The 27378-nt window shown below is 51.5% G+C and overlaps 1 protein-coding gene across 1 annotated transcript in view; it reads left to right on the forward strand.

Annotated features, from left to right (window-relative positions):
• The window catches only part of LOC140390348 (uncharacterized), a 222817-nt gene that overhangs the window by 129783 nt on the left and 65656 nt on the right, over window positions 1-27378 (forward strand). Inside the window, exons 14-19 of the mRNA XM_072475420.1 lie at window positions 10644-10789; window positions 13320-13433; window positions 14942-15061; window positions 18906-19058; window positions 19878-20106; window positions 26367-26568. Of these exons, the coding sequence (XP_072331521.1) occupies window positions 10644-10789; window positions 13320-13433; window positions 14942-15061; window positions 18906-19058; window positions 19878-20106; window positions 26367-26568 (964 nt within the window). The remainder of the gene's footprint in view (window positions 1-10643; window positions 10790-13319; window positions 13434-14941; window positions 15062-18905; window positions 19059-19877; window positions 20107-26366; window positions 26569-27378) is intronic.

The following is a 27378-nucleotide window of genomic DNA, read 5'->3' on the forward strand; positions in this document are numbered from 1 at the left end:
AGCAGCGCAGTCTGTCATCGCTCGGACTGAGCGCTCACGCCCCTCCTGAATGATCCTCCTGAGCCGTTTCCACAGGATGGCCAGCACAGCCCTTTGTTGTTGTGCTCTGCAGGCAGGAAACAGATGCTTCCGAATTGATAACTCTGGGATCGTGCCACGTTGGGGTGGGAAGGGAGGGAGGGGGCGAGTCTCCTCATACAGAGTCAGATTTATGCATTCCACAAACTTTAATCTTTACACACACCTGTCCCTTTGGATATATTGCCCCTCTGGGCAGGAATATAGAGAATACGGGAGTATCACTAATTTGTATATAGGTGGAGAAGGTGATTCCACGCTATTATGTGCCACATATACATTTAACCCATGATAGGATAGGTGAACATAGAACATTACCGCGCAGTACCGGCCCTTCGGCCCTCGATGTTGCGCCGACCTGTGAAACCACTCTAAAGCCCATCTACACTATTCCCTTATCGTCCATATGTATAGAACATATACATACAGATAATGAGCCATTGTCCACAAGGGTTTGTAAGCATCTCACTCTCTGTTGGAGAGACTGTTGCTGTCTCGCTTGAGGGTCCACATGAAGCATGGAGCAGGCAAGGAAGCAGTTCCTTTGTCTGCCTCAGCCAGAACAGGCATTGAAAACCCCGCTTTTGTCATTATTCTGGACCACATGCTAGCCATGGAAACTTAACTACCCCCCCCCCCCCCCCCCCCCCCCCCAACAATAGTATACAATATATGAAATGGTTTATAGTTGGATGAGATGACCCCACAGTATCGTTTCAAGGTGAGCAGGCACAGAGGGTCGTTCAGTTACATAGAACCATTGAACAGATACAGCTCAGCAGAAGCCTTTCGGCCAGCTCTCTGCAAGAGCAACTCACCTGGTTTCGCCCTCCTCCCTTCCCCTTGTATCGCTGCATCTTTTTTTTTACAATTCAGGTGCTTCTCTAATTCTCTTGTGAAAGTCACAATTGACTCTGCCTCAACCCAAGCTCTCCACACGTTCCGGGTTGTAAGCATCTCCCTGTATTGCAGTGTCTTCCCCGTGTCTCCTTTGCTTTCAATGCCAATTGCCTGACACTGGTGTCCTCTGGTACTCAAGACGTCCTACCAATTGGAGCAGTTTCTTAGCATCTGCCCTGCCCAGACACCTCCCTCCATCAAACCCCTCCCCCCTTAATGTTTCCTTCTCTAAAGAGAGCCGTCCCATCTCTTCCAGCCTGTCTGCGTATATTTGTGCCTTGGAGACTCCCCGCAGTGCAGAAGGAGGCCATTCGGCCCATCGAGTCTGCACCGGCCCTTTGAAAGAGCACCCTACCCAGGCCATCATCCTATTCCTGCAACCCCATCCTAAGGGGCAATTTATCACGGCCAGTCCACCTAACCTGCACATCTTTGGACTGAGGGAGGAAGCCGGAGCACCCGGAGGAAACCCACGCAGATAGGGGGAGAAAGTGCAAACTCCACAGACAGTCACCCGAGCCCGGAATTGAACCCAGGGGCGAGATTCTCCGACCCCCGCCAGGTCGGAGAATCGCCGGGGGCTGGCGTGAATCCCGCCCCCGCCAGTAGCTGAATTCTCCGGCACCGGATATTTGACGGGGGCGAGAATCGCGCCGCGCCGGTTGGCGGCCCCCCCCCCCCAGCGATTCTCCGGCCCGGATGGGCCGAAGTCCCGCCGCTAAATTGCCTGTCCCGCTGGCGTAGATTGAACCACCTACCATACCGGCGGGACAAGGTGGCGCGGGCGGGCTCCGGGGTCCTGGGGGGGGCTCGGGGCGATCTGGCCCCGGGGGGTGCCCCCACGGTGGCCTGGCCCGCGATCGGGGCCCACCGATCCGCGGGCGGGCCTGTGCCGTGGGGGTACTCTTTTCCTTCCGCCTTCGCCACGGTCTCCACCATGGCGGAGGCGGAAGAGACTCCCTCCACAGCGCATGCGTGGGGATGCCGTGAGCGGCCGCTAACGCTCCCGCGCATGCGCCGCCCAGAGATGTCATTTCCTTATCAGCTGGCGGGGCACCAAAGGCCTTTTCCGCCAGCTGGCGGGGCGGAAATTCGTCCGGTGCGGGCCTAGCCCCTTAAGGCTGGGGCTCGGCCCCCCAAGATGCGGAGGATTCCGCACCTTTGGGGCGGCGCGATGCCCGACTGATTTGCGCCGTTTTGGGCACCGGTCGGCGGACATCGCGCCGATACCGGAGAATTTCACCCCAGGTCCCTGACGCTGTGAGGCAGCAGTGCTAACCACTGTGCCACCGTGCTGCCCCATCATCGGAACGATTCTTGCAAATCTTTTCTGAGCCCTCCCTCACATCCTTCCGAAAGTGTGGTGATCAGAATTGGACGCAATAGCCCAGTTTGCGGCCAAACCAGTATTTTATAAAGATCCATTTGCTTTCGTACTCTCTGTTTCATTTATGAAGCCCAAGATCTCGTGCTTTAATGCTTTCTCAATCTCCCTTGCTGCCTTCAGTGATCTGTGCAGATATATTCTTAGGTCCCACTGTTCCTTTTACAAAAAGGAATTTTAAGTCAGTTCACAGGGAAAATAATTCTCCGCTGATTATCATTTAAAAAAAAGAATCTACCAAGTGCCTGGGGAAATACTCAGGGGGTGGGATTCTCCAACCCCCGCCGGGTGGGAGAATTGCTGGGGGCCGGCGTGAATCCCTCCCCTGCCGTCCTCCGAATTCTCTCACCCCCCCCCCCTAAATTGCCCCGGCATGAATCGCGCCGCCTGCCTCGGAGAATGGCGGGGTCCGGCGCGGCTCAATGGGCCCCGGGGCCGCCCGAATTCTCCGGCCCGCGATGGGCCGAAGTCCCGCCCGTCCTTTGTCAGTCCCGCTGGCGTAAATTAGAGTCGGCTCCTTACCGGGGGGCGCGGGCGGGCTCCGGGTTTCCTGGGGGGGGGGTCGCGGGTGTCATGATATTCAAACACACACATCATGATAGACACACCAACAGACAAATCAGAACACACAACACCACAACCAATGACAGAAAGATATAAAAGCACAGACACAACCCCTGGTGGTCAGGAAGAGCGGCAGAGGAGAACCAGGACACAGCTATTGCCGGGGACACTCAGGGAGACAGCACGTGCAGAGTGTCCAGTACGAACTGTATTATAAGAGTTATAATAAAATAGAGTTGTACCACATACAACTGTGTTGGCTCATCTGTGCACCAGAGCACCCAACACCACATGGTACAGGAGTGGATCGATACCTGCCGGCATACCTCAGTGTACACAGACAACCAGCAGTGCCCAGACATAATGCAAGAGCTCCCGGTTCCGCAGGCGCTCCAGTGCGACGGCGACCTCCACGAAAACTGGCGGCGATTCCGGCAAATGTTCGAGTTGTTCCTGGCGGCAGCTGAACTCCAAGACCTGGATGATAAGGAAAAAATTGAATTTCTCCTCATCGTCGCCGGTGCAAGGGCAAGAGCAATGTTCAGAAGGTTCAGGTTCTTCAGGAGGCAGCAAAGGCACGATTACCAGGCAGTCATGGGCAAATTCGCCAAGTACTGTGAAGAATACGCAATCCAATGGGGACTTAAAGGTAAGACAAGCTGCAGTACTCACCTCGTGGCTGGGATCCCAGAGCCCGAAATCCCGGGCCTGAGAAAAGGCTGGGTCGAGGTCGGCGGCCATCTTGCTAAAGGTATAACGCTAGCACAGTTGCGCGAGAAGTGCGCAGAACAGGAAGTTTCGTTTGCGCATGCGCAATATGGTGCGCATGCGCAGTTAAGAAAACGGCCATCGGTAAAGGAACAGCGATCTGAGCATGCGCAGTCGCTTCCTACGTGCTACATACCGAGCGTCAGGATGTCAGAGACCCAAGACTGGATCAATTTAAAAAGGAAATGTCCCAAATCCAATTTAAAAGGGAAACGTCCCAAATCAAAAAAACAAAAATCTGTTAAAGCTGTAAAACAACCTTCCTTCACCTGGAATGACAGCACAGTGCCGCAAATTGACCCAGGAGATGAATTTAACCTCCGAAGAACCCTCCGACAAGCAGTTACCTACGCACAAGCCGATGATTCCGACCTTGAATACTTCGATGACGATTTTTACAGTGTTTCCGAACCTCGCGAGCCCAATGATAGCTCCGTGGTCCTATATGACTATGACTCGGACGAACCTTTCGTGTTGCACATTGGCGGCCCCCATATTGAATCCGACGCAGATGCGGATTCATTTTTCGGATTTGAGGATCTTCAACCCAGCAGATATGACGTTCCAACTTATCAGTACCGGATGATGCTGCAGCCTGACATTACCAGACAGGGAGCGGTGCAAGCACACGGAGAGTGCCCTGCTGCCACACAGAGCGTGGTCCACGTCCCGCTCAACGTTCCCGACTCTATGAAAGAAGACATGCAAGACTCCAGAGTGCAGTCCTCGCATGAACCAGTGTGACCCCAAATCTCCACAGCTGAACCGGCTTGAGGCCCAGCCCATTCTTGAGGCGGTCACCCATTAGACTGGACTTATAACGCTGTTAATACGTTCAAAAAGTCAAACACTTCTGTATTATAACCTGTTGTTGTTTATTGTTCCAGATATCGTCTGACCGGACCAATGTTCAAGTTTTTTTTTCTCTCGCATCCAAGTTTTGTTATGGTACAACCTTGTTAGTGTGACGCACCCGACATCGCCCCATGTAAATAGTTACGTCATAAACACACGCTGTACACAACACAAACGCACACTCTTAGATGCACTCACGACACAATTGTATTTATAACCACGTAGGCACTTGTCTTTGTAAAAAAGGGGGATGTCATGATATTCAAACACACACATCATGATAGACACACCAACAGACAAATCAGAACACACAACACCACAACCAATGACAGAAAGATATAAAAGCACAGACACAACCCCTGGTGGTCAGGAAGAGCGGCAGAGGAGAACCAGGACACAGCTATTGCCGGGGACACTCAGGGAGACAGCACGTGCAGAGTGTCCAGTACGAACTGTATTATAAGAGTTATAATAAAATAGAGTTGTACCACATACAACTGTGTTGGCTCATCTGTGCACCAGAGCACCCAACACCACAGCGGGGGGATCTGGCCCCGGGAGGTGCCCCCCATGGTGGCCTGGCCCGCAGTCGGGGCCCACCGATCCGCGGGCGGGCCTGTGCCGTGGGGGCACTCTGTTGTCCCGCACCGGAGGCCGTGGTCCTCTGTCATTCTCGGTGCGGAAGTGAACCCCTCTGCGCATGCGCGGGGATGAAGCCAGCACAGGCTGGCAGAGGCCCTTCGCTGCCGGATGGCGTGGCGCCAAGTCCCTTTCCTGCTGGCCGTCACGGCGCAAACCATTCCGTGGCAGTCCTAGGCCCTGAAAGTGCGGAGGATTCCGCACCTTTGGGGCGGCCCGACGCCGGAGTGGTTCACGCCACTCCATCCCGCTGGGACCACCACCCCCCCCCCCCGCCCCGCCGGGAGTCCGGTAGTGGTAGCGATGTTGAAAATCTGGAGGCAGTTGTGCCAACACTTTAGGCTGGGGGTGGGGGTCAAGGGAAATGCCAATTCAGGGAAATCACAGATTTGAGGCAGGGAAAGTGGGGTGGGAGTTTTCGGAGATGGGAGGAGAAGGGAGCCAGGGCATTAAAGGATTTGTTTCCAGGAAGCCGGTTTGCGGGATTGAAGGAGCTGGGGATGAAATATGGGTCGGGGCAGGGGGAAATGTTTAGGTATATGCAGGTCTGAGATTTCGCTAAGAAAGAGATACAGAGCTTTCTGGTGGTGCCAGCCTCCACACTGGTGGAAGAGGTGCTGACAGAGGTAATGGAGAAGGGGGTGGTGTTGGCAATTTATGGGGTGATTCTGGGAGAAGAGAAGGCACCACTGGAGGGGATTAAGTCAAAGTGGGAAGAAGAGTTGGGAGAGGGCATGGAGGAGGGGTTGTGGTGTGAGGTGCTCCGGAGGGTGAACGCCTCTACTTTGTGCGCGAGGTTGGGGCTGGCACAGCTAAAGATGGTGTATAGAGCTCACCTCACAAAGGCGAGGATAAGCCGACTCTTTGAGGGGGGGAAGAATGTTTGTGAATGTTGCAGTGGGGCTCCGCAAACCACATTCATATGTTTTGGGCCTGTCCTGGGGGTGTATTGGCGGGATGTTTTCAGGTGGTACATGTGAAGCTTGAGCCGGGTCCTCTGGGGGCCATATTCGGGGTATAGATCGACCGGGTTTGAAAGGGGTGCGGAAGCAGATGTTTTAATAATAATAATCTTTTATTGTCTCAAGTATGAAGTGTGAAAAGCCCCTAGTCGCCACATTCCGGCGCCTGTCCAGTGAGCTGGTACGGGAATTGAACCCGCGCTGATGGCCTTGTCCCTTCGCCTCGCTGATCGCCCGAAGGCGGACCCTGTTTGGGTGGAGGTCTGTTTCTCCAAACTGTGCCCTGGCGGGGCTGGGGGGGAATCTGTTGGAGTTTTTAACACTCGAGAAGGTGAAGTTTGAGTTGAGGGGAAGGACGGAAGGGTTCTACAATTCTACAAATGAGCTTTGTTCATTTTGCACTTTCAAGTATTGAATGACATCGAACATTTACAGGGGGGAGAGGGGGTGAGGGGGGGACTGAGTTGGACTGCGTATGTTGTTGATGACTATGTGAAAAATGAAAATCGCTTATCGTCACAAGTAGGCTTCAAATGAAGTGACTGTGAAAAGCCCCTAGTCGCCACATTCCAGCGCCTGTTCGGGGAGGCTGGTACGGGAATTAGACCGTGCTGCTGGCCTGCCTTGGTCTGCTTTCAAAGCCAGCGGTTTAGCCCTGTGCTAAACCAGCCTCTTATCCTCTTATGTATGGGGCGATGGTGGATTCCTGAATCCTTTTCATTGATGTTTGTATTTAAAATGTTGAGGGTTGTTTGGGGGTTGGTGGGAGGGTGGGATTGTTGGCCAGGGGATTGACATTGTATTTGTTACCGTTGTTTGTTTGTTGGTGGGTGTAAATTTGGATGAAAATGTAAAAAGGAAGAAGAATAAAAATATTTTTTAAAAAGAGGAATTAAAAAACAGAATCTACCAAGTTGGGATTCTCTTTACGCTAGCAGCGCATCTTGCCGTCAGTTTCCCCGGCGGAGTGGGGTGGATTCAATGGGAAATCCTATTGACAAGCGGCAGGAGTCTAGAATTTCATTGCCAGCGAATGGTGCGCAGCACGGTAGCATTGTGGATAGCACAATTGCTTCACAGCTCCAGGGTCCCAGGTTCGATTCCGGCTTGGGTCACTGTCTGTGCGGAGTCTGCACGTCCTCCCCATGTGTGCGTGGATTTCCTCCGGGTGCTCCGGTTTCCTCCCACAGTCCAAAGATGTGCAGGTTAGGTGGATTGGCCATGATAAATTGCCCTTAGTGTCCAAAATTGCCTTTAGTGTTGGGTGGGGTTACTGGGTTATGGGGATAGGGTGGAGGTATTGACCTTGGGTAGGGTGCTCTTTCCAAGAGCAGGTGCAGACTCGATGGGCCGAATGGCCTCCTTCTGCACTGTAAATTCTATGATAATCTATGAGAAACACCCGACTGGGGGACCGGAGAATCCCGCCCAGTATCTGTAAGCTACAAGGGAAGGCTGACATTATTCCAGCTCCTTTCAATCTCTCAGGAAATCCCAAAGTACTTTTCCAAAATTAGACATAGCTTTATTTATCCCGTTTAATCTTCGATGGGACAGTGCAGGTTTAGAGTGTTTTTTTTCTAGTGCAGGCTTGATGGGCCGAAGGACCTCTTCTGTGCCATGTGATTCTATGATTCCATGGTGTGGGCATGACTGGCAAGAGCAGCAAATGCTGCCCGTCCCGATTTGCCCTGGAACTGAACTGTGGCTGGCATATCAGGGGGCAGTTTAAGAGTCAACCACATTGCTGTGGGCCCGGAGTCACATGTAGGCCAGAACAGGTAAGGGTGGCAGATTTCCTTCCCTGAGGAAAAGAAATGAAGGTATGATTGAACCCGATGGGTTTTGAGACACCAGGGGCGAAATTCTCCTACCCGCCCCGCCACATTTCTGCCCCGACCGGCCGGCGGGATGCTCCGTTACACCGGCCGGTCAATGGGGTTTCCCATTGTGGGGCAGCCCCACGCCGTTGGGAAACCCCCGGGCGCCGGCAAAACGGAGACTCCCGCCGGCGGAGAATGACGCCCCTGAATTGTTACACGGTCGCAACTGCATTCATCTTACAGATACATAGATACAGAGAAGATAGGAGCAGGAGGAGGCCTTTTGGCCCTTCGAGCCTGCTCCGCCATTCATCGCGATTATAGCTGATCATCCAACTCAATAGCCGAATCCTCCTTTCACCCCATAGCCTTTGATCCCATTCTCCCCAAGTGCTATATCCAGCCGCCTCTTGAATATATTCAATGTTTTAGCTTCAATTACTCCCTGTGGTAATGAATTCCACAGGCTCACCACTCTCTGGGTGAAGAAATGTCTCCTTATCTCTCTCCGAAATGGTTTATCCTGAATCCTCAGGCTGTGACCCTGGTTCTGGAAACACCCATCATTGGTAACATCTTCCCTGCATCTACCCTGTCTAGTCCTGTTGGAATTTTATAAGTCTCTATGAGATCCCCCACTCATTCTGAACTCCAGTGAGAACTATCCCAACCTAGTCAATCTCTCCTCATATGACAGTCCCGCCATCCCTGGAATCAGTCCAGTAAAGATTTATCATCGCAGTGAATTTACTGAATTTTAAAATTCCGCTGCGTGCCATGGTGGAATTGGAGCCTGCGTCACCAGTGTATTAGCCCGAACATCTGGAATACCAGTGACTTCAGCGCAAATCCACTATCGCTCTCCCTTACTGTAAGCAAACATAGAACATAGAAAAATACAGCACAGAACAGGCCCTTCGGCCCACGATGTTGTGCCGAACATTTGTCCTAGATTAAGAACAAATTAATCTACACCCCATCATTCTACCATCATCCAATAGCCGCTTGAAGGTCCCTAATGTTCCGACTCAACTATTTCCACAGGCAGTGCATTCCATGCCCCCACTACTCTCTGGGTAAAAAACCTACCTCTGACATCCCCCCTATATCTTCAACCTTTCACCTTAAATCTATGTCCCCTTGTAATGGTTTGTTCCACCCGGGGAAAAAGTCTCTGACTGTCTACTCTATCTATTCCCCTGATCATCTTATAAACCTCTATCAAGTCGCCCCTCATCCTTCTCCGTTCTAATGAGGAAAGGCCTAGCACCCTCAACCTTTCCTCGTAAGACCTACTCTCCATTCCAGTAGTCATTAAGTGTGTACAGCCACCTCAGTGGCCATTGCTGCGAATTAGGAAATAGGTCAGCCAGATTGTGCCCAGCGCAATATTTTAAACAGCAGTGAGATAAATGAGTAATGTTGGCCAGCACACTACGAAGAACCCCCAACCCCTTCAAACTGTACATCTGGATTTTTTTCACATCCACTGAAGCAAACGATTCAGCGTCTCGCCGGAAAGTCAACACCGCAGTGCAGCCTGGCACTCGAGCACTAACTCAAGGCCAATGCTCCAGTGTAGTACTGCAGGACGGCTGTACAGTGCTGTCTTTCAGCTGAAACACTAAACTCAGGACCCGACTACCTACTCATGTGTCCGACAAACAGATCCAGTGGCGCGATTTCAGAGAAGGGCGAGAGAGTTACAGCCAGTGTCCTTAACCCTCAAAGAAGATCGCAAAGAAATGATCATCTGGCCATTATCGCATTGCAGTTTGTGGAATCTTGCTGCGCGGAAACTGGCTGCAGAGTTTCCTGCGTTACAACAGTGGCTACACCGCAAAATAATTTATTTGCCTGTTCAGCACTTTAAGCTGTTCAGTGACTGTGAAAGATGCCACATATTTTTTTTCTATCTACCAGTGAAATATCAGCCAAGATTGTGGGCTCAAGTCCTGGAGTGTGGCAGAAACCCTTGACTTTCTGTCTTGGAGGAGCACGCCGGGGAGCAGTGTGGGTTGAGGGGGGCGGTTGGGGGGGAGGGGGGCAGTGACAGTGCCACCAGTGAGGCACGTTGACACCTGCAGTAATATTCTCTGCTGCATTCTCCATGGCAACACCTCGACCAATCTACCAATCACATGCTACGTGCCAAGCAATCAGCACTCTCTTCTCATGCACTGTAAATTGTTGTTCCCTTTACAGCAGCACGGTAGCACATGTGGCTAGCACTGTGGCTTCACAGCACCAGGGGCGCAGGTTCGATTCCCCGCTGGGTCACTGTCTGTGCGGAGTCTTCACATTCTCCCCGTGTCTGCGTGGGTTTCCTCCGGGTGCTCCGGTTTTCTCCCACAGTCCAAAGACGTGCAGGTTAGGTGGATCGGCCATGATAAATTGCCCTTAGTGCCCAAAAAGGTGAGGAGGGGTTATGGGGATAGGGTGGAAGTGTGGGCTTAAGTGGGTCGGTGCAGATTCGATGGGCCAAATGGCCTCCTTCTGCACTGTATGTTCCATATTCTATGTTCTGCGTACTGTTGGCTTATCTCGTGAGCTACCCTGATGAGTGCAAGATGAAAAGCTTCAGCAGCACGTCTCTTTTTTCAGCAATCCTGAAGGTCTGTTCCTTCTGTTGCTTATTGATACCAGCAGTTGCTGATTTATCTTTTCCAGGTTCACGTGCCTTTGCCAGTCAGGCTGGACAGGGACCACATGTCACATCGATGTCAATGAATGCGAGTCGCACCCCTGTACGCACGGCGGGACGTGCCGGGATCGTGTCAATGGCTACGACTGCCTCTGCCCAAAGGGGTTCAAAGGTAAGAGGGGCAGCAGCGCAGGCAGCGCGATGGCAAGAATTGTCAAACACTTAAAGAGAAAGAGGGTGGCTGCTGCTGGAGCAGAGGGGACAGGGAGGAGAATGAATGGTGGAGGATGGAGGGGGAAGAGAGTGAAGGAGAGAAAAGAGGAGGTGAGCGCAATGTTGAGGAGGAAGCGAAGAAAAAGGAAGGAAAATCAGGGACCTGGGGCGGGATTCTCCGAACCCCGCCGGGTCGGTGAATCGCCGGGGGGCGGCGTGAATCCTGCCCCCGCCGGCTGCCGGATTCACCAGCGCCGAGGCTTTGGCGGGGGTGGGAATCTCGCCGCGCTGGTCGGGGGCCATTGGCAGCGGTCCCCCCAGCGATTCTCCGGCCCGCCGCCCGTTTTCGGCCGGTCCCGCCGGCGTAAATCACAACAGGTCCTTGCCGGCGGGACATGGCTCTGCGGGCGGCCTGCAGAGTTCTCGGGGGGGGGGGGGTGCGGGGGGATCTGGACCCGGGAGGTGCACCCACGGTGGCCTGGCCCGCGATCGGGGCCCATCGATCCGCGGGCGGACCTGTGCCGTGGGGGCACTCATTCCCACCGCACCGGTCGCTGCCAACCTCCGCCATAGCCGGTGCGGAGAAGAACCCCCCTGCGCATGCGCTGGGGTGACGCCAGCACACGTTGGCGCTCCCGCGCATGCGCCAACTCACGCCGGCCGACGGAGGCCCTTCCTCACCGGTTGGCGGGGTGCCAAACACTCAGGCTCCGGCCTAGCCCCTGAAGGTGCAGAGGAGTGGTTCACGCCGGAGTGGTTCGCGGCACCGGTTCGCGGAGAATCCCGCCCCTTGTTCCAGCATTTGGCATTACCAAACCTCTCAACTCGTGAGGGCATCATGTCAGCTCTCAAGCAGAGTTTATATTATATGGGGGGGGGGGAGCCGGTGGACTAGGAATGCAGACACCCTGGGTAATCCTGTCAGGACACCGGTTCGAATCGCACCAAGGCAAATGGTGAAATTTGATTTCAATAAAAAATACCTGGCATTTGAAGTCCAATGATGACCATGAAACCATTCTCAACTGCCGTAAAAACCCATCTGGTTCACCCATGTCCTTTAGGGACGGAATCTGCTGTTCTTAACGGTCTGGCCGACATGTGATTCCAGATCCACAGTAATGTGGTTCACTCTTTCAATGCCATTCAGTTTGAGGGCTATTAGAGATGGACAACAAACGCAGGCCTTGCCAGTGCCTCCCACATCCAATGAAAGGATAAAGAGAAAAAAAAGGATTCCTGAAACAGCATCAGTTTACATTTGACTTGAGTCAGTGTTTTCTAACCCGTGCTGTCCCTGTCCTGGGAGTGTTTGATGGGAGTGTAGAGAGAGCTTTACTCTGTTTCTAACCCCGTGCTGTACCTGTCCTGGGAGTGTTTGATGAGACAGTGTAGAGGGAGCTTTACTCTCTATCTCACCCCGTGCTGTCCCTGTCCTGGGAGTGTTTGATGGGGACAGTGTAGAGGGAGCTTTACTCTGTATCTAACCCTGTGCTGTCCCTGTCCTGGGAGTGTTTGATGGGGACAGTGTAGAGGGAGCTTTACTCTGTATCTAACCCCGTGCTGTACCTGTCCTGGGAGTGTTTGATGAGACAGTGTAGAGGGAGCTTTACTCTCTATCTCACCCCGTGCTGTCCCTGTACTGGGAGTGTTTGATGGGACAGTGTAGAGGGAGCTTTACTCTGTATCTAACCCGTGCTGTACATGTCCTGGGAGTGTTTGATGGGACAGTGTAGAGGGAGCTTTACTCTGTATCTAACCCCGTGCTGTACCTGTCCTGGGAGTGTTTGATGGGACAGTGTAGAGGGAGCTTTACTCTGTATCTAACCCCGTGCTGTACCTGTCCTGGGAGTGTTTGATGGGACAGTGTAGAGGGAGCTTTATTCTGTATCTAACCCCATGCTGTACCTGTCCTGGGAGTGTTTGATGGGGACAGTGTAGAGGGAGCTTTACTCTGTATCTAACCCCGTGCTGTACCTGTCCTGGGAGTGTTTGATGGGACAGTGTAGAGGGAGCTTTAATCTGCGGGCATGATTCAGCTAAAAGGAAACAAAGTCCCACAGCAAGTGCCGCCAGTCTGGCATTGTCAGGGTGCCTGGGTGGCACCAACAGTACCAGGTTACCACCCTGCCCAACGGGCATGCATCTGGAGGCCTCCAATCCCTTGAGGGACCCCCATGAGTGCTGTTCCGTCTGGTCCCCGTTTGTGGGGACCAGGGCTGAACGGCGCTCGCCCGAGATCTCCGAGACGATGGAGATAGACCCCAGTTGTCAGGTATCCAGTTTGTGCCATGGAGGTCACTATATAAAACTAAGCTCTTGCTGTCGAGAGGGCCATAATGGAGAGGAGGCCTCTATCAGCCTGAAAATATTGACTCTGCTGCATTCTCCTGCGGTGCCCTCCGTTACAGAATGACTGGCACTGTGAGCTACCAGCCGGATTCCGATCCTCGAGTAACTCCTTTTTGTTTTATTGATCTTTGCACTAGGCCAGAACTGCCAGATGAATCAAGATGACTGCCTCCCCAACCCCTGCTTGAACAAGGGCCACTGCGTCGATGGCATTGCCAGCTACCTGTGCCAGTGCGAGCTTCCCTACACAGGTACGCAAGTGCTTCAAATGGGTTGTAGAGCAGACCTTATCAATGTTTGTCTTCACTGGCATTCATGGCTTTGCAGTGGGAATAGCACTTTGTAACCTGCTACACCACCGATGGTGGGAGGGGGTGGGCGGTTGGTGGTGGAGGTGGGGGGGGGTGGCGGTGGCTGGCTCGTTGTGGAGACATTACTGGGGAGGGGAGGGTTTCTGCCCATGTTTGTATTTACTGGATGTTGCAGAAAGTCCTAGAAAACAGCCACCGAATGAGCAGTGAGCTTTGTTTATGAGCATTTATTTCCCCAGTGCAGGAATGTACTCACTTTGGCTGATTGTACATCCTCCTCAGTACAGGATGAAGTTGCCAAGAACATGGACTGATTTATTGACTAGGTTGACCCAGACCCATCAATCAAAGACCCTGGAGCAGTTCTCTGGGAGCTGGGGATAGAGGGCGGTATTCCCTCAGCCCAGGCCAGGCCGGGGAATCGCTGGGCCGGCCGTGAATCGCCCGACGCCGCCCGGAGAATCGGCACCATCGGCGCCGGCGCCGGTCGGGGGCCGCTCCACGTTGCCCACCCCGGCGATTGTCCGCCCGGGGGCCGTAAAAAAACTCCGAGTCCCGCCGGCGCCGTCCTCGTGTGGTCTTACCCGGCTGGACCTCGGCCTGCATCCATCTGGGGGGGGGCGGCCTGGTCGGGAGGGGGGGGGGGGGGGGGGGGGGAGGGGTGGTCATGTGATTCAGTAGATCGGGGGCGGGATTCACCGTTGCCCGACGCCGATATTGTAACTGGCGGGTTGGGTGGAGAATCCCTTCAGATGCCCCAATCGGGGGCGGCACCGGTTTGACGCCGGTTTTCTATCCTCCGCCCCCTCAGAAATGGTGCCATCCCATCGCACGCCGCATGCTGTTGGAACGCCGTTGGCGCGTCACCGGAAGGCCCTCCCCGATGCTCCGCCCCCCGATGGCCCGAGTTCTCGCCCATGCCGGCAATGTGTGGGCCCAGCGGTCGGGAACCCGCCGTGACTGCTGTGGACCGTGGCCAGCGCTGCTGGCCGGGCGGGGTTTCCGCAATGGGCTGGGTGGGGCGGCCAGCGGGTGGCTAGACCGGCAGCATCTGGCAGGTCTTGGCCACGCAGGGCCGGCGCCGTGGGCAGGCGGGGCCTCGCAACCGGACATTCTCCAGCCCTTTTTGTCGTGGGAGCCGGGAGTTTTAGCCGGCACGGCTGCTGGCCCCATACCAGGATCGGTGAGGGGTCGGCGCCGCTTTGGTAAAATGCCACGACGGCATCGGCACTTTGCCTCAGAATCGGTAAATCCAGCCCCTGGTGTATGGGGGGATCCAGTGTTTGGGAGCACCTGCAGATATTACAATCCTGTGCCGAGAGTGATCTTGATGTGAGAGTGTCCATTTGATTGACATATCCTATCAATACTCAGTGCAATTGTATAGATTCTGCTCGATCAATATTTTCCGCAGTTGATTAATTTTCTCTTGCTTATTTTCCTCATAGGTGCGAGCTGCGAGACACTACTCGCCCCTTGTGCTCAGTACCCTTGCAAAAATGGTGGCACATGTATTGAGTCAGCAGACTACCACAAATTCTCTTGTGTATGCCCAGCTGGATGGAGTGGTGAGAGACTTCTGATAATGTTATTGACCTCAACCCCAAAGTGGGAAAGAAGGTCAGGTACAGCATGGGTTAGATACAGAGTAAAGCTCCCTCTACACTGTCCCATTAAACACTCCCAGGACAGGTACAGCACGGGGTTAGATACAGAGTAAAGCTCCCTCTACACTGTCCTGATCAAACACTCCCAGGACAGGGACAGCACGGGATTAGATAGAGAGTAAAGCTCCATCTACACTGACCCCATCAAACACTCCCAGGACAGGTACAGCATGGGATTAGATACAGAGTAAAGCTCCCTCTACACTGTCCCATGAAACACTCCCAGGCCAGGTACAGCACGGGGTTAGATACAGAGTAAAGCACCCTCTACACTGTCCCCATCAAACACCCCCAGGACAGGTACAGCACGGGGTTAGTTACATAGTAAAGCTCCCTCTACACTGTCCCATCAAACACTCCCAGGACAGGTACAGCACGGGGTTTGTTACATAGTAAAGTTCCCTCTACACTGACCCATCAAACACTCCCAGGACATGTACAGCACGGGGTTAGATACAGAGTAAAGCTCCCTCTACACTGTCCCCATGAAACACTCCCAGGACAGATACAGCACGGGGTTAGATACAGAGTAAAGCTCCCTCTGCACTGTCCCATCAAACACTCCAAGGACAGGTACAGCACGGTGTTAGATACAGAGTAAAGCACCCTCTACACTGTCCCATCAAACACTCCCAGGACAGGTACAGCACGGGTTTGGATACAGAGTAAAGCTCCCTCTACACTGTCCCATCAAACACTCCCAGGACAGGTACAGCACGGGGTTAGATACAGAGTAAAGCTCCCTCTTCACTGTCCCATCAAACACTCCCAGGACAGGTATAGCACGGGTTTGGATACAGAGTAAAGCTCCCTCTACACTGTCCCATCAAACACTCCCAGGACAGGTACAGCACGGGGTTAGATACAGAGTAAAGCTCCCTCTTCACTGTCCCATCAAACACTCCCAGGACAGGTACAGCATGGGGTTAGATACAGAGTAAAGCTCTCTCTACACTGTCCCATCAAACACTCCCAGGACAGGTACAGCACGGGGTTAGATACAGAGTAAAGCTCCCTCTACACTATCCCATCAAACACTCCCAGGACAGGTACAGCACGGGGTTAGATACAGAGTAAAGCTCCCTCTACACTGTCCCATCAAACACTCCCAGGGAAGCCGCAAAGATACAACGGCATTTAGGAGTATGCATAGGCCATTCTATAAGACCACCTGACTATAAAAAACAGGAGTCAAGCCATTCAGCCCCTTGAGCCTGCTCCACTATTTAATAAGATCATGGCTGATCTCGCAGTCACTAAATCAGCTTCCTTGCCTTATCTCCGTAATCTTTAATTCCCCAACTGATTAAAAACCTATCGATCTCAGCATTGTAAATGTTCAGGGACTCGGCCTCCACAGCTTCCTGGGTTACAGAATTCTAAAGATTCACCACACTTTGGGAGAAGAAATTCTTCCTCAAATCCGTCTTAAATGAGCCCCTTATTCTGCGACTATGCCCTCTGGTCCTGCTCCCTCCCATGAGTGGAATCGTCCTGCCAACATTTACCCTGTCCCACCCCCCAGAATCTGATATGTTTCAATCTATCACCTCTCATTCTGCTGAACTACAACCCAACTTGTTTAATCATTCATCATCTGGCAGTCCCTCCATACCCGGGAATATCCTAGTAAACCTCCTCTGTACTGCCTCCAATAACATATCTCTCCTTAAATAAGGGACCAAAGCTGTTTACCTTATTCTCACTGTGGACTCACTCTTACCTTGTACAGTTGCAGAAACACCTCTTCACTTTTATGCTCCATCCCCTCGAAATAAAAGCCCGCATTCCATTTGCTTCCCTATAGCACTGTGGTTAGCACTGTTGCTTCACATCTCCAGGCACCTGGGTTCAATTCCCGCCTTGGGTCACTGTCTGTGCGGAGTCTGCATGTTCTCATCGTGGCTACGTGGGTTTCCTCTGGGTGCTCCGGTTTCCTCCCACAAGTCCCTAAAGACTTGGGTGAATTGGACATTCTGAATTCTCCCTCTGTGTATCTGTGTGGCGGCTAATGGATTTTCACATTAACTTCATTGCAATCTTAATGTAAGCCTAGTTATGACACTAATAAAGATTATTATTATTACCTTCTGCACCTGTATGTTAGCTCCATGGGGTTCGTGAACAAGGACCCCAAGTCCCTTTATGCTGCAGCTTTCTGCAGTCTCTTTCCATTTGAATAATAATCCGCCTTCTCATTCTTTCTTCCAAAGTGAACAATCTCACATTTTCCCACGTTGAATTCTTTGTGCTAATTCCTGCCACTCACTTAACCTATCAAAATCCCCCTGTAAGCTACTTCTATTACCATCTGCCTTCCGTCTCTCCCCTTTGTATCATCCATAAGTCTGACCACTCTGTTTCCTCCTCCGAATCATTCATATATATTGTGAAGGACTGCAGTCCCAGCACTGATCCCTGGGGCACTCCACTCGTTACTGTCCTCCAATCTGAGAAAGATCCCCTTATTGCTTCCTGTTAGTTAGCCAATCCTCTATCCATGCCAGTATATTACCTCCAACATCATGAGCTCCTATCTTGCATCGTAACCTTTTGTGTGGCATCTTATCAAATGCCTTTTGAAAATACAAATATACAACATTTACTGGTTCTCCTTTATCTACTCTGGCTGATACCTCCTCGAAGAACTCTAGTAAATTAGTCTGACATGATTTCCCCATCATAAAACCATGCTGGCTCTGCTGAATCCAATTATTCGTTTGCAAATGCACTGCTATTCTCTCCTTTATGGCAACTGCTCGGCCCAGGACCGCAAGAAACTTCAGAGAGTCGTGAACACCGCCCAGTCCATCACACGAACCTGCCTCCCGTCCATTGACTCCATCTACACCTGCCGCTGCCTGGGGAAAACAGAGGGGGGGAGGGCGGGGGTCTCCGTCAATGGCGGTGCCGTGCACGATTCCCACGTAAACATCGATTCGCCGCCCCCACGCCAAACGCGATTCCGGTGCAGGGCTGCCAAGAATCCCGCCCAGTCGCCTCTGTCGGTCTGATAATTCGGAGGCTGTTAACTATGATGTTTGGTCTTGCAAAGATTGTCAGATAGGGCGCTGTACAAAAGGTGGAAGTGAACCTTGGAGCTTTGAATAAGTCAGGTTAGCTCCTATCATCATAGAATCCCCACAGTGCAGAAGGGGACCGTTTGTAGCCAATCCACCTAACCTGCACATATTTGGACTGTGGGAGGAACCCAGAGCACCCTAGTTTAGAGATTTCAGTTGGGGGTAACAGTAGAGATGCTGCAGAGGGTTTTAACATTGACAGTTTTATCGGCACTGCTGCCTCACAGTTCCAGGGACCCAGGTTCAATTCCAACCTTGGCTGACTGCCTGTGTGGTACATTCTCCCCCCGTGTCTGCGCGAGTTTCCTCCGGTTGCTCCGGTTTTCTCCCACAGTCCAGAGATGTGCAGGTTGGGTGGATTGGTTGAGGTATGTTGTTCCTTAGTGTCCCAGGATGAGGTTAGGCAGGGTTGTGGGGATAGTGTGTGCAAGTGGGCTTGGACGGGTCCTCTTTCTGCGGGTGGGCGCAAGAGCCGATGGGTCAAGTGTTCTCCCTCTGCACTGTAGGTATTCTATGATTCTGTGAGTTTAAACGGAGAGGGGAGGATATCCATTGTGCTGAGGGCCATGACGCAGACTTGTGGACAGTAGAGTACAGAGCAGAGGGACAACATGCAGTGGAAAATGAAGGACTACAATGGCTTTTCCTGATTACCTCTGCAGGGCTTGTTTGCCAGGAGGACATTGATGAATGCGTCTCGGACCCCTGCCTCAACCAAGGGGAGTGCCAGAACTCTGAAGGTGGGCACCTTTGCAAGTGCCAAGTGGGCTACAATGGCCGGCTGTGTGACATGGACATTGACGACTGCTCACCCAGTAAGTGATCAGGGTTCCTTTCTTACCTCCCCTCAGTTTTCTCTTCTTCCTCCTTCCCTTCCTCCCTCCCTCCCTCCACTATCAGGTCACACATTCTATACTGGGCTGAAATGTCAAGAAAACTATCTCTTCCTCGGCTGCAGCAGAAAGTCACTATTGGCAAATCTGGATGATTCCACCCTCTGGTAAGGCCGGAAAAATGTGACCAAGAATGCCTATTTCAAGGGGAGCAACAGTTAAAGTGCATGGAAAATGATGCTGATTGGTTGGTAAGTCGATTCTGGTTGAGTGGAAAATAGTTGGCTGATAGTATAAACGCATAGTTTCCAGGTGCATTCTCCATGGCAACATCTTGACCAATCAGAGTTGACCTGACAACCAATCAGCACCCTTTTCTCAAGCAGTCTAAATTCTTGCTCCCTTTGAAATTTGGCGTTGTTGCATCTGTCCTGATGAGTGCAAGACAGAAAACTTTGACAGCATGTCTCTGTTTTTCAACAATCCCCGTGTTTCTTCTCTGCCCCCTTCCTCCTTTATGCAGATCTTCATGGACCCCACAACTTCACAACCATGCCTCCATCCACCCTCAACCAATCAGTGACGCTGCTGCCTCTTTAACTCCTAGGACACACTTTCATTTTGTTCTCCCCTGGTTCTTTACAGCAGTTTTTCGACAGGGCACAACTTGACGCAAAGTGCATTGAGCCAGTTTAACGGGACAATAGTGGTGTTGGGGGTTGGAGGGTGCCGAGGGTGGTTGGTTGGGCGGTGAGGAGAAGGCTGAAATGAGATATAACCTCTACGTGTGTTTTCCTCCAGACCCGTGCCTCAATGGTGGCTCCTGTGAGGACGGGGTAGATTTCTTTAACTGCTCCTGTCCGGCGGGCTTCGCCGGTGAGCGTTGCCAGGACGACATGGACGAATGCAGCAGTGACCCGTGCCAGAACGGGGCGCTCTGCAATGATCACGTGACTGGGTACACCTGCAACTGCCCACTGGGGTATGATGGCATCCGCTGTGAAAACGACATTCCAGACTGCACCCCGAGGTAGGTGTGATAACCCTCACTGGGATCACGAGGGCTCACTCACTGATCTCCCCGTGGAGCTCTTGGAGTGCGAGTTCCCACGGTAACGGGCGGAGGCCCGTTATTGAGCCTTTTAAATACCGTTCTGGACCCCAGCCGGGAGTTCCCGTTAGTCCCGGGCTGGGACATTAATGTTGTAGGCCATGGCTAAGCTTTACTTTTGAATTTAGATAAATTTAGTTTAACCTTTATCTTCGTGTCTCCTGGGTTACTGCAGGAGGGATAATGGATGACGTCATCGATAAGGTCCAGGGCCAAGACCGTGCCAAAGAAATAAATTTTCTTTTCTGCCACACCCACCAGAATGTAATTTATTTTTTAACTGTTGTGGCTAGTGTAATGTAGAATCATAGAATGTGCACTGTAAATTCTACGATTCTATGATTGCTGAAGAGAGAGAGGCTTGTTGCCAAAGTTTTACATCCTGCGCTCATTGGGACAAATGCTAGAATGTCAAATTTCAAACCATCGCCCCAAGATATTATGCCACAAGATGGAAGAGTGACAATTGACCAGCCAGTCAGCACTGATTTGCTGAAGCATTGCCATGGTGAAAATAATGAGGAACTATAGGCTCCCCAAGCTCTTGTGTGAAACAAAATGAAGGCACAAGGCTGGAACACACTCGGGTTTTTTTGGGAGAACACGTCTGAGCCCGTAGTTCTCCATTGCTTTCTCCGTGGCAACGCCTCAGCCAATCAGAGTCAGCTTGCTGACCAACCTGCACCCTTTTCTCCTGCAGTCTAAATAATAATAATCTTTATTGTCACAAATAGGCTTACATTAACACTGCAATGAAGTTAATTGTGGTGATCGTTCAAAATGTAGCATTCTTGTCTTTGTCCTGATGAGTGCGAGATGAAAATATTCTGCAACCTGTCTCTTTTTTCAGTCATGTTCAAGTCCTGGCCTCCCAGGTGGAAATTATAGAATGGTTACAGCACAGGAGAAGGCAGGTTGGCCCCCAGGTTCATGCTGGTTCTCTGCAACAGCCACGTGACTAGTCCCACCCCTCTGTCCTTGTCCTGTATACCTGCAATGTTTTTCCATTCAGATGTTGACCCAGTTCCCTTTTGAGATTGAATGTGTCCACGGCACTCTCTGGCAGCACATTTCCTATCCCAACCACTCGCTGCACCATTGACTCCATCTGCACCTCCCGCTGCCTGGGGAAAGCGGGCGGCACAACCAAAGACCCCTCCCACCCGGCTTACTCACTCTTCCAACTTCTTCCATCGGGCAGGAGATACAAAAGTCTGAGAACACGCACGAACAGATTCTTCCCCGCTGTTACCAGACTCGTAAACGATCCTCTTATGGACTGACCTGATTAACACTACACCCCTGTATGCTTCACCCGATGCCGGTGTCTATGTAGTTACATTGTGTACCTTGTGTTGCCCTATTATGTATTTTCTTTTATCTCCTTTTCTTTTCATGTACTTAATGATCTGCTGAGCTGCTCGCAGAAAAATACTTTTCACTGTACCTCGGTACTCGTGACAATAAACAAATCCAATCCATTTCTGTTTTCTTCATGACGTCTCTTTGCTTCTTTTGTCATTCATCTTAAATCAATGTCCTCTGGGTCTTGACCTCTCAACCAATGGGGACAGTTTCTCCCCACCTGCTCTGTCTAAATCCCCCATGACTTTGAACATCTTTCCCCAATCTCCTCTTAGCCTTCTATTCTCCTAGAAGAACATCCCAGTTTATCAGCTCAACTGAATTCCTTCAAACCCTGGAACAACTCTCGTATATCTTTTCTGCACCTTATCACAAGCTTTCAGATCCATCCCTGAAGTGTGGTGGGCAGAATTGGACACAGTATTTCATTTGACGTCAAATCAATCTTTTATGAAGATTCATCTTGGCATTTTCTGCTTTTGTAAATCTACAAAAACGCTCTTTTAACCACTTTCTCAACCTGCCTTGTCACTTTCAATTATTTGTGCAGCTGTGCCCCCAGCTATGTCCCGTGGCCACTGATGCGACCATCAATTCACACAAAACCAGGAGTAGAAGTAACCTGTGGCTTTAATCAACTAGAACAGTGCCTGCCTGCGACTGATCTGTTAGTGGGAGCCGCCTACAGGGCGACTGCTCTTATACCTCCCCTCAAGGGGAGGAGCCAGGGGCGGAGCCCACACAGGCCCCAACATGCGACATCATAGGTAATACCTTACAATGGTCCATAGGTGGAGCCCACATGGGGAACAGCGTAATACAGATATGTACATGGTGAATTGTTACAGCAATACATTCACCACAGCCTCGCTGTCCCCTTCATTTTACTTGATCTCTCCTCGCCTCCTTTTTCCGACCAGTGTGTATCACTTCACACATCTCTGCTGAAACTTCATCTGCCACATGTCTGCCCGTGCCACTAGCCAGTCGACGTCCTCTCGATATCTATCGCTATCCTCCAAACCAGTTCAGGACACCTCCAAGTTTTGTGTCATCTGCAAATGTTGTCTTTTGCCCTGTACACCCAGGTCTGTATTTCCAAGTAGGGAAATCTGGCAAACAATTTGTGCACAGAAAGCTCCCACAAGCAGCAAAATGATAACGGCCCGATAATCGTGCATTTTATGATGCAGGGTGAGGGATAACCATTGGCCAAGACACCAGGATGAAATTCTGTGCTCCTTGAAAGATGCCCTCGGATCTTTTATACCTACCTGAGAGGGCAGGCACGGCCTTGGGTACTTGTCTCATCCAAATAGATGGCATCTCTGACAGTGCAGCATTCCCTCAGCACTGTCAAAGAACAAAGAAAAGTACAGCACAGGAACAGGCCCTTCGGCCCTCCAAGCCCATGCCGACCATGCTGCCCGACTAAACTACAATCTTCTTCACTTCCTGGGTCCGTATCCCTCTATTCCCATCCTATTCATGTATTTGTCAAGATGCCCCTTAAATGTCACTATCGTCCTTACTTCCACCACCTCCTCCGGTAGCGAGTTCCAGGCACCCACTACCCGCTGTGTAAAAAACTTGCCTCGTACATCTACTCTAAACCTTGCCCCTCGCACCTTAAACCTATGCTCCCTAGTAATTGACCCCTCTACCCTGGGGAAAAGCCTCTGACTATCCACTCTGTCTATGCCCCTCATAATTTTGTAGACCTCTATCAGGTCGCCCCTCAACCTCCGTCATTCCAGTGAGAACAAACCGAGTTTATTCAACCGCTCCTCATAGCTAATGCCCTCCATACCAGGCAACATTCTGGTAAATCTCTTCTGCACCCTCTCTAAAGCCTCCACATCCTTCTGGTAGTGTGGCGACCAGTATTGAACACTCTTCTCCAAGTGTGGCCTAACTAAGGTTCTATACAGCTGCAACATGACTTGCCAATTCTTATACTCAATGCCCCGGCCAATGAAGGCAAGCATGCCGTATGCCTTCTTGACTACCTTCCCCACCTGTGTTGCCCCTTTCAGTGACCTGTGGACCTGTACACCTAGATCTCTCTGACTTTCAATACTCTTGAGGGTTCTACCATTCACTGTATATTCCCTACCTGCATTAGACCTTCCAAAATGCATTACCTAACATTTGTCCGGATTAAACTCCATCCGCCATCTCTCCGCCCAAGTCTCCAAACAATCTAAATCCTGCTGTATCCTCTGACAGTCCTCATCGCTAGCCGCAATTCCACTAACCTTTGTGTCGTCTGCAAATTTACTAATCAGACCAGTTACATTTTCCTCCAAATCATTTATATATACTACAAACAGCAAAGGTCCCAGCACTGATCCCTGCGGAACACCACTAGTCACAGCCCTCCAATCAGAAAAGCATCCTTCCATTGCTACTCTCTGCCTTCTATGACCTAGCCAGTTCTGTATCCACCTTGCCAGCTCACCCCTGATCCCGTGTGACTTCACCTTTTGTACTAGTCTACCATGAGGGACCTTGTTAAAGGCCTTACTGAAGTCCATATAGACAACATCCACTGCCCTACCTGCATCAATCATCTTTGTGACCTCCACGAAAAACTCTATCAAGTTAGTGAGACACGACCTCCCCTTCATAAAACTATGCTGCCTCTCACTAATACGTCCATTTGCTTCCAAATGGGAGTAGATCCTGACTCAAAGAATTCTCTCCAGTAATTTCCCTACCACTGAAGTAAGGCTCACCGGTCTGTAGTTCCCTGGATTATCCTTGCTACCTTTCTTAAACAGAGGAACAACATTGGCTATTCTCCAGATCTCCGGGACATCACCTGAAAACAGTGAGGATCCAAAGATTTCTGTCAAGGCCTCAGCAATTTCCTCTCCAGCCTCCTTCAGTATTCTGGGGTAGATCCCATCAGGCCCTGGGGACTTATCTACCTTAATATTTTTTAAGATGCCCAACACCTCGTCTTTTTGGATCTCAATGTGACCCAGGCTATCTACACACCCTTCTCCAGACTCAACATCTACCAATTCCTTCTCTTTGGTGAATACTGATGCAAAGTATTCATTTAATACCTCGCCCATTTCCTCTGGCTCCACACATAGATTCCCTTGCCTATCCTTCAGTGGGCCAACCCTTTCCGTGGCTACCCTCTTGCTTTTTATGTACGTGTAAAAAGCCTTGGGATTTTCCTTAACCCTATTTGCCAATGACTTTTCGTGACCCCTTCTAGCCCTCCTGACTCCTTGCTTAAGTTCCTTCCTACTTTCCAACTGAGATATTGTGCATCTACAGTCTTCTGAATCGGAGGCAAGCATGCTGCCTTTCCAGGCATGATCAACATTATATCGACGATCTGATTTAGACTGCACTGATGCGGGCAATGAATGGCCTGCATCCGAAACATTGTTGGAAGGAGTATTAACCTAATTCGCCTCCTCACCCTCTGCCTGTCGTGTTTTACTGATTTGTTGATTTACTTCAGAGATTACACTTGTTTTGATGAATGCAACAGGTTTATTTCTAGTATTTTAACATATCTCTGCAATCACAGAAATCTCAGCACCCATGCTTATCCCAGCTCTAGCTTCTAGTAGCTCCTAAGTTCACTTTTGTTCTGAGTCAACAACCAGACCTAACCAATCAAGCACAGTGAGCATAGATCAGTTACCAGGGGCGGGATTCTCCTTTTTGGGGATTAAGTCCCCACGCCCGCCGGAAAATGGGTGAGAATCACTCTGGACATTTTCCTCGAAAGTCCGGGGTGATTCCCCATTTTCCAGGGGTCTAGCAGGGCCCCGGCGTGTGTCCTACAGCTCTGGCTGCTGGCGGGGCCCTGCTGTCCAGACCGCGCGGCTGCCCATGCACACAGCGCCCGCAAGCGGGTCCACGCATGGCTGCGGCGGCCCACTTGGGCACGGGCGCCGCCGACATGGCGGAGCCACACAGCGGGCCCACGCGGAGTAAGGTAGGTCCCCCCAGATCACGATGGGCCGCTGATCGGTGGCCCCCGATCTTGAGCCTGGCCACCCCCGCGGAGTGGGATTCGCCCCACCAGGATGCCACCGCGGCCGCGGGTCCGGGCTCCCTCCGGGTGGGTAGCAGGTGGCCCCCAACGGCCCCCGACCGGCGCCGTCTCAACCGCGCGCACGCGACCGGCGGGTCTGCAGAGAATCGCGGAAGCGCCGTCGCGCCGCATTTCCGGCGTGAACGGCTATTCTCCGCCCCCCCGCGCTGGCCACGATTCCGGCTTGGAGGGTCGGAGAATCCCACCCCAGATCAGCATAATCGCACACTGAACAAATGAACCGTACACTGCCCATTGGGAAACTGACGGGATCAGGGACAGCATTGCTATCTGATTCCAGTGAAAGTCATATTGGGCAGGGAGCTCTGGCACCCAATTCCTTGGATTTCAACCTCGGTCACTTCGGCTAAAATCTGACCATCGGTCTGAAATTCACTTTTCCGGCATCTGTAGTTTTATTTATTTTTTATTATTCCCAACTGCCCTGGAAATTGAATATTTTTTTAAGGTGGATTTAATAGACTCTTGTTAGGCAAGGGAGCCGAAGGACATGGGGATAACTGGAAATGTGGTACTTGAAACAAAAACAGATTAGCCATGATCTTATGGAACGGTCGAATGGCCGACTTCGGTTCCTATTTTGTATGTTTGTGGTGAACTCTGTTGATTTTGACCTGATCGCAATGATATTTAATTAGTACTGCACTAATGTCATGTCAGAACCCAGGTACGTATGTTCAGCCACTTGATCCCACCTTATCATGAGCTATTTTCCCTTATTCCGCAGCTCCTGCCTGAACGGAGGGACATGTGTCGACCAAGTCGCCAACTTCTCCTGCCACTGCCCGGCCGGATTCGCTGGTCACTACTGCCAGCAGGAAATAAACGAGTGTGACTCCCAGCCCTGCCTGAATGGAGGCACCTGCCAGGACGGCTATGGGACCTACAAGTGTTCCTGTGCTCAGGGCTACACAGGCAGCAACTGCCAGGTAACCAGGCAACAGAGGAACTGGAAGGTCAATGGGTTACGGCGATGGAGAAGAAGCAACATTTTGTTCTCGGGGAGTTGGGGTATTAGGAACAGGAGTTGGCAGTTCAGCCCCTTCAAGTTAAATTCTAGCATTCAATAAGATCATCGCTGACCCCCCCCCACCTGAACTCTGCTTTCCCACCACACCCCTGGGTTTCTTTGCTGCCCAATCATTTTTTAATCTCAGCCTTAAAGACATTCAACGACTGATCCTCTCCAGCTCCCTGGCTTCGACTCACAAAGCTTCCGAGCCCCCTGAGTGAAGAAATTATTCCTTAACTGGTGTGGTAAACCACTGTAGTATATAATATGTGTATTGTGATAAACGGTTACTGTATTACATGTAATGTGGTAAACCACTGCACGATGGCTCTGCCTCCCCTCGGGCTCAGTATAAAGGTGGCCGATTTCCGTCTGATCCCGAACTGGGTCAGAGGTGGAGACCGGCCACCTTTATACCGAGCTCGAGGGGAGGCGGAGCCATCGGCAGTGGTTTACCACATTACATGTAATACAGTAACCGTTTGCGACAAGACACATGTTATATACTACAGTGGTTTACCACAAATGGGTCCTAAATGACTGAGCTCTTATCCTGAGTCTGCATCCCAGTTCTCCAGCCAGGATTGGCGACCTCTCAGTATATCCCCTGCCCAGCCCACTCGAATTCAATTAGATCTCAGCTGTTCTGCAGCCCAATCCCAATGTCACGGCCTGTGCAAACTTGCAGACCTTACAGCCTTCGGTGGCCATTTTGTCCGTCAGGGTG

Source organism: Scyliorhinus torazame, chromosome 14 (assembly GCF_047496885.1).
Source record: "Scyliorhinus torazame isolate Kashiwa2021f chromosome 14, sScyTor2.1, whole genome shotgun sequence".
Classification (NCBI taxonomy): Eukaryota; Metazoa; Chordata; class Chondrichthyes; order Carcharhiniformes; family Scyliorhinidae; genus Scyliorhinus; species Scyliorhinus torazame.